Genomic DNA, 6,053 nt, shown 5'->3' with positions numbered 1-6,053 from the left:
GAAGCTAACAGCACCCAAGAGATAGGTCAGGGCTGGCTGGCCACCCCATGGGACCACACTCCCCCACAGAGCCCTCCCCTCCCGCTGGCCCCCCCAGCTCATCTCCAGTCTCCTGCCTCAGGAGGTTGGACATGAGCAGGGAAATGAGCAGGAGGCTGGAGATGATTCAGGGATTCTCCCACTCTGCTCCAGCCTCCTGATCGCTTCCCCTGCTCAGCTCCTGTCCTCCCCTAATCGCTCCCTGTCTCGGCTCCAGCCTCCCACACTGCCCACAGCTTACCGGCAGTGGCAGCAGCGATCGGGGTACTCAGGGCCTCGTGGCACAGCTCCCTGTGGGGCTCAGCCCTGGGCACCTGGCACCCACACTGCTGCATCACTTGGGTGCAGCCCTGCTTGCTAGGGCGCCATGCGCTGTCAGGCAGCTCGGAGGCACTGCAGCTGTCACCTGGGGCTCGGTGCCACTGAGTCTGAGCAGCCCCGAGCTGCCAGACAGTACGTGGCCCTGCCTGGTGCCCTGCGGAGCTGGGCCACACCCACACGACGTGGCAGCAGCAGCAGTGTGGTTGCCAGGGGCCAAGCCCCGCTAACCCACACTACACAGGGGGCCTGTGCCATGTGGCCCCAACAGCTGCTGCTGCAGCTGGTGAGTGAGGGCTGTGCAGGAGAGGTGGGGGAAGAACAAGCGGGATGGCTGGGGGAGCGACAGGGGATGGGCTGGGCGGGGTCCCCCCATGGTCCCCTGCCCCCAATTCCCTACTTACCTGGCATGGAGCCCGGCTCCAGGTTCCCACTACCTGCACTGCTGCTTGCCCAATACAAGCAGGCAGCATGCTTCAGCTCGGAGGCAAGGGCCAGCCATAGAAGGTGCTGTGGCTGGCTACCAGAGCATCTCTGTGGAGTACTTGGGCTCTGGTTGGGCTCTGGTTGCCTGCCCTGCTTTTCTTCTCTGGAGTATTTTTTGATACCTGAATCTCCAGATATCAAATTTTGAGCCTGTGCTGCAAATTTGCAGCGCAGGGAACGATTTTTGTTCTCAGTGTGCATCTTGCGGTGTCTCAAAGGAGTCTCTCTTTTGAGATGCTGCAAGAGGCACATGCGCGTCTGTGTAGATGTGCCCCAGGAGGAATTACACTGAAAGGAAGTGTATAGGTCTTTAGTCTCCCAGGAGAAACTCTCCTGTGTAAGAGCCGACTCTGTGGGTGTTCCAGGGCTCAAGCCCCAGCCTGAAAAATATTAACAGTTGCTTAGCACCCACAAGCCATGTAGGGCAAGCCAGGTTGAAGTATTGCACTGCGTCTTCTGGGCATGCGCAGGGCTTGATGCAGAAATGAGGGGGGAAGCACCTACTGGCAAAAAAGGAAGTTGGCACCTGTGCTCTCCTGAGACCAATTTAATCTTGACTGCTGCTAGGTTATTTTTCTCCTGGAGTAGCCATTTCTGCTCTGGGAGAAAAAACATGAAGATCTGTATACTTGTGGTGTCTACCAGGAGAATTGTGATTCTCCCAGTAGAAACTGACCATCTGTACATAGCCTTAAATCCACACACATTTCCTTAAGCACTGTTTATCTTTCTTTTCAGTTATTGATACCTCTGGCATCTGATGAACTCTCCAGAGGTTGGACAAAATGGTGAGTAAAATGTCATTTTTTTTTTTCCAAATAACATAGTTGTATTTTAAATAACTCCTTCACTCTTTCCCTTTTTAGGTATGATTTGACAGAAGAAGGTACAAAGCCACATGTTGCAACCTAGACATCCATGGACCCCAGGATTTCACCCAGCAGACTTTTGCCAACCTTTATATATTTTAAAAGCATTGCTCCCACAGATGTACGAATATTATTTTTATAGCTTCATTGATTTTAGTTATTATACACACCTCAGTAGTTTTAAAATACTTGTTCATTTTATGTCAACTTAGCCAATCTTATTGTTAAACTTTGTATTTTAATTTGCTAAACTATTTTACACGTTACTGTAATGTGCAATAGTACAGTAGAGTAACCTCTTGTGTTTAAATTGAACTTTATGGCTGTTGTACCTTTCAGAAAGTGAAAGTGGTTGTTCCATTGTTTACCTGTTTGTTTTGTATATCATCAAGATATACTGCATTGTGTAAATATATACTATTTTTTTAATAATTCTTCCACGGTGTTTTAAAGTTAGAAGAAAATTAGATCAAGGGCATAAATATTTCCTCTAAATGCATGCTAAATTCTTTGACAAATATTTCTTTTTTTCTTTTTTTTTTGTCTTTGCAGCAAAATGGTTTTAAGATAAATATTTTGAAGGTTTTTCTTTTTCCTTTTTTCTTTCTTTTTTTTTTTTTTTTTTTTTTTTAAAGCCTGAAAGACTTTAAAAAGTCTAATTATTAAGATTAGACAGTGCGTTTCTGGCCTAGTAAGGCTAGGAAAAAGAAAATGTAAAAACCATAACATTTTAATATTTATATAGAAATATGTTATTGGAAAGTCATTCTAGAGAATATTATAAACAAAGTTGTTTAGAGCTGAGAATTCTATAAATATTGTATAAAAGAAGATTGTCCTAAATCATGATATATAAATCTGGGTTTTCATTTGATGTAGAAGTGAACACTTATAAACAGTACAATATTTTATTATGGAGATTCGCTTATTAATCCTTTTTGCTATTTATTCCCATAACTCATAATACCAGACACGTGACCTTTTGAAGCTATGACAAGGACAATGACCTCCCGTGTTAGAACCTGGTCTCATAACTAACCACTTAAAGAAGTTTCCTAACTTCATTGTCATTGCATTGACTAATAAGTCATATGAAGTCATCTGTAATTCAGGCTCACCAAACAGATCACTGGTGGTTTTATTATACTGAATACTGTATAAAGAAGAATAGAAAAGGGAGAGAATGAAAAAAAAATCCTGAGTTGAAACTCTTTCTACAGTTGCCTCAAAGGTACCAGGTGCCTGAGGTAACACCCTTTCAGTACACCATCTTTTAGGTAGATTCCTTGTGAAATACTGGTGTTCCAGAGAAACATTACCATAGTCTGCTGCAAGAGCAGAGTAATTCATGCACCCCAAGCGGAAAGTAGCCAAATGAGAAATGAGGCCAGAGTATCACCATAAACATTGAGTTTCCTGCAGTTTATTGGTTTGTGCCACTACAACCTTAAGGTTATGAATCACAGGGAGATTTGTTTGTATAAAATTAGTTTTCCATTTTGTAAGCTTTCTCAGACTGTTATAAAAATGTACATTATGAATACAGGAAACCAGACCAGCTCCTTCAGAGCTGCTAGCCTCATGATCTTGGGTAAATATGCAATTAGCCATGAGAAGTATATTATTCAGTCAGGATCTAGAAAATCTCTCAGCCGAGAAAGAACTTTTAAGTCAGAATAATAATCTCCTGAAAAAATTAGCTTTATAATGACATTACTGACAGAACCTTAATTCTAGGTGTAGAATATACCTACATTGCTAGATATACCAAAGTGCCTACCATAGATGTATCCTGTTGTCTATCAAAATTATGAATTAACTAATTTTAGTTTGATGTCAGTCTGTTTTGTTTTCACATGGCATATCTGTTACACATGTGTGCATGCACACATACACACACACCTGCAGACCTGTTTACAGTAGTAGCCTTTTATAGTGAAGTTGTTTTATTTTATAGAATGGGAAGTTTTGCCTGTGTATAGACTGCAAGATTGGACTGTGGAGACAGGGGCTCGTTACGCCCATAAGAATGTATGGTATTTCCCAGTTGTTGGGGGTCACTAAGAAAGGCTTCAGTCTGTATCGGGGTTATGTATAAATATGTATACACACTCATCTATACACATACAATGGACTATATTCTGATATATAACTTTCCTTGTGGAATAGTTATCTGTTTAAACTTTAATGGAAAGAGGGACAGAGAGAATTGCTGTAGATGTAAATGAAGGCATAGGAAGGAAAATGTGATGTAAATAAGTGAAATATAAATCAGTGACATGTGTCTTTTGCTTGAGTTCAGCCCCCTGCAAGGAAAGATTTTTGGAGTATATCTAGGTGACAACAATGGATAACTCCATGACCAGTGACACCAATGGGTTCATTCCTTAGCTAAAATTAATCTCCTAGCCTTGTTCTCTGCTGTAAGTCTAAGTGTTCAAAGACAAAAAAGCTGCACATTTTGCCTTCTGTATTCCATAAGGGGAAAATGCTGTGTTTATGTAAAAGATGGGATGGTAGCATAAATGCACTGAGTTGATTATAGAATTTGCAAGTCAGACTTTGAGAGTGGCTCAGCATCCCTAATTGGACATGATTCTCAAGAGAACCTGGCTTCCATGTGGGTGTCTAACCTGAAGAGGGCATGTCTTCAACATAGTTGAGCACATAAGGCTCCTATTGCCAGTAGTCCTACTGGGCACTGAGCTCTTCTGAAAATGTTACTTTGGATGAATACAGGGTCAGATTAAGAACCGGTACTCCACCCACAGTAACAGAAACAAATCTTGCAGTGTGATAGTTAGAGTAAAACATGGCTCCTTCTTAATGCTGAAGTGGGAGAGAAGGACATGAAGATGCATCAGTTTTCCCTTTGGGCCCAAAAACCTGTCTGATTAGCAAGTCCAGGTTTGCATGTCAGCTAATTAGCTTCTGTGTGGTTTGTTTCTTTATCCTGTGCCTTATTTCATGAACATGTAAAGGTGTTTAAACCATTGTTTAAGAAACAAAATCAAGCCTTGCTAGTTGTATTTACTGACATTGGAACAGTTTTGAGAAGTGCTATGCTTTGCTGACAGGAAAACCCACACTCAGTTTGTGTAGTTTATGCTTAGATCATCTTGTGTCCCTTGGATTTGTGTTAAGGGGATTAATCTTTTGTTTTGAATCCTTCATCAGAGCTGCAGCAACTGGTGAGTTGAAATGAGAACAAAGGGTAATCAGTTTTGTTGCATATTGCTTTTTTTGCTCATGTAATTCTACGTTATGATGCATGTATTTATTCAATAAACAATTCATCTGGAAGTCCATGTGTTGCATTTCCATTTTGTGCAGGTCCCTGCAATAGTTCAGTATCTTCAAAAAGTGTCTGTACATTTTCTCAACCAATACAGCGCTTAGAATCATAGAATCACTGAGTTGGAAGGGACCTAGACAGATCATCTAGTCCAACCCCCTGCCATGGGCAGGAAGGAGCACTGGGGGAGGGGGGAGTTATAAGACCCCAGCCAGGTGCCTATCCAGTCTCCTCTTGAAGATGTCCAGAGAAGCTGAGAGCACCACCTCTCTGGGCAGCCTATTCCAGGCTCTGGCCACCCTTACAGTGAAGTAGTTCTTCCTAATATCTAACCTAAATTTATCCTCCCTCAGCTTGTGGCCATTGTTCCTGGTGACTCCAAGGGGGGCCCTGGTGAACTTCTGGTTTACTTCTCTAAGGTGGGTGTGTATCTAGTTTACTTCTCTAAGGTGGGTGTGTATCTATTATCTGATTTTCATGGAAAAACAGAGAGGGCATATGATTTGCCCAAGGCCTTCCTGCTTATTACTAAACTGGGGTTAAAAGCAAGGCTTTAGTTTTTAGACCCATTATTCAGTGCTCTTAATTTCTGCTTTCTCCCAAAATTAGAAACTGAAGAAGAGAACTGTCAGAATTGTAATATGTTCTATGCTTCTGTTAGTCTTCACTTCCTGGAAGGATACTGCGAGGTGAGAGAGACTTTGAAGAACAGGAAAATAAAATGATAACTTGTTAAATATGTATTTTAGCTGTAAAAATAAGAACCTGTTTTGAAATCCTCAGGGTCTGTTTTTTAATGACCTAATTTAAGTTGCAACTGAGAATTAGATTATTCAATAATTTTTTTAAAACACTACTGGGTGTTCCTGTCTAATTATAGCATGTTCCCCATTATAGCTGGTAATGAAGAAGAGGCCAATGTGGGACTGAGGTAGGGATTAGTGTTAAATTCTGTGAGTTAGTAGCAGTGTAATTACTATACTGCATTGGACTTAAGGTCCACCTTGTCTCTCATAGTAACAGTATCATATGCATCCAGGGAAGAG

At 41.8% G+C, this 6,053-nt stretch overlaps 1 protein-coding gene across 1 annotated transcript in view; it reads left to right on the top strand.

Moving 5' to 3' along the window:
- ESYT2 (extended synaptotagmin 2) overlaps positions 1–5,018 on the top strand; it is a gene marked incomplete at its 5' end in the record, with an annotated part of 189,944 nt that extends 184,926 nt beyond the window's left edge. Inside the window, 2 exons of the mRNA XM_019507948.1 lie at positions 1,582–1,631; positions 1,710–5,018. Of these exons, the coding sequence (XP_019363493.1) occupies positions 1,582–1,631; positions 1,710–1,755 (96 nt within the window). The remainder of the gene's footprint in view (positions 1–1,581; positions 1,632–1,709) is intronic.
- Between the last annotated feature and the right edge of the window lie 1,035 nt (positions 5,019–6,053).

Source organism: Gavialis gangeticus, unplaced genomic scaffold, assembly GCF_001723915.1.
Source record: "Gavialis gangeticus isolate Ggan-Ray unplaced genomic scaffold, GavGan_comp1, whole genome shotgun sequence".
Classification (NCBI taxonomy): Eukaryota; Metazoa; Chordata; order Crocodylia; family Gavialidae; genus Gavialis; species Gavialis gangeticus.
The sequence above is the reverse complement of the archived record's forward strand: the minus strand, read 5'-3'. Positions and strand labels throughout refer to the sequence as shown.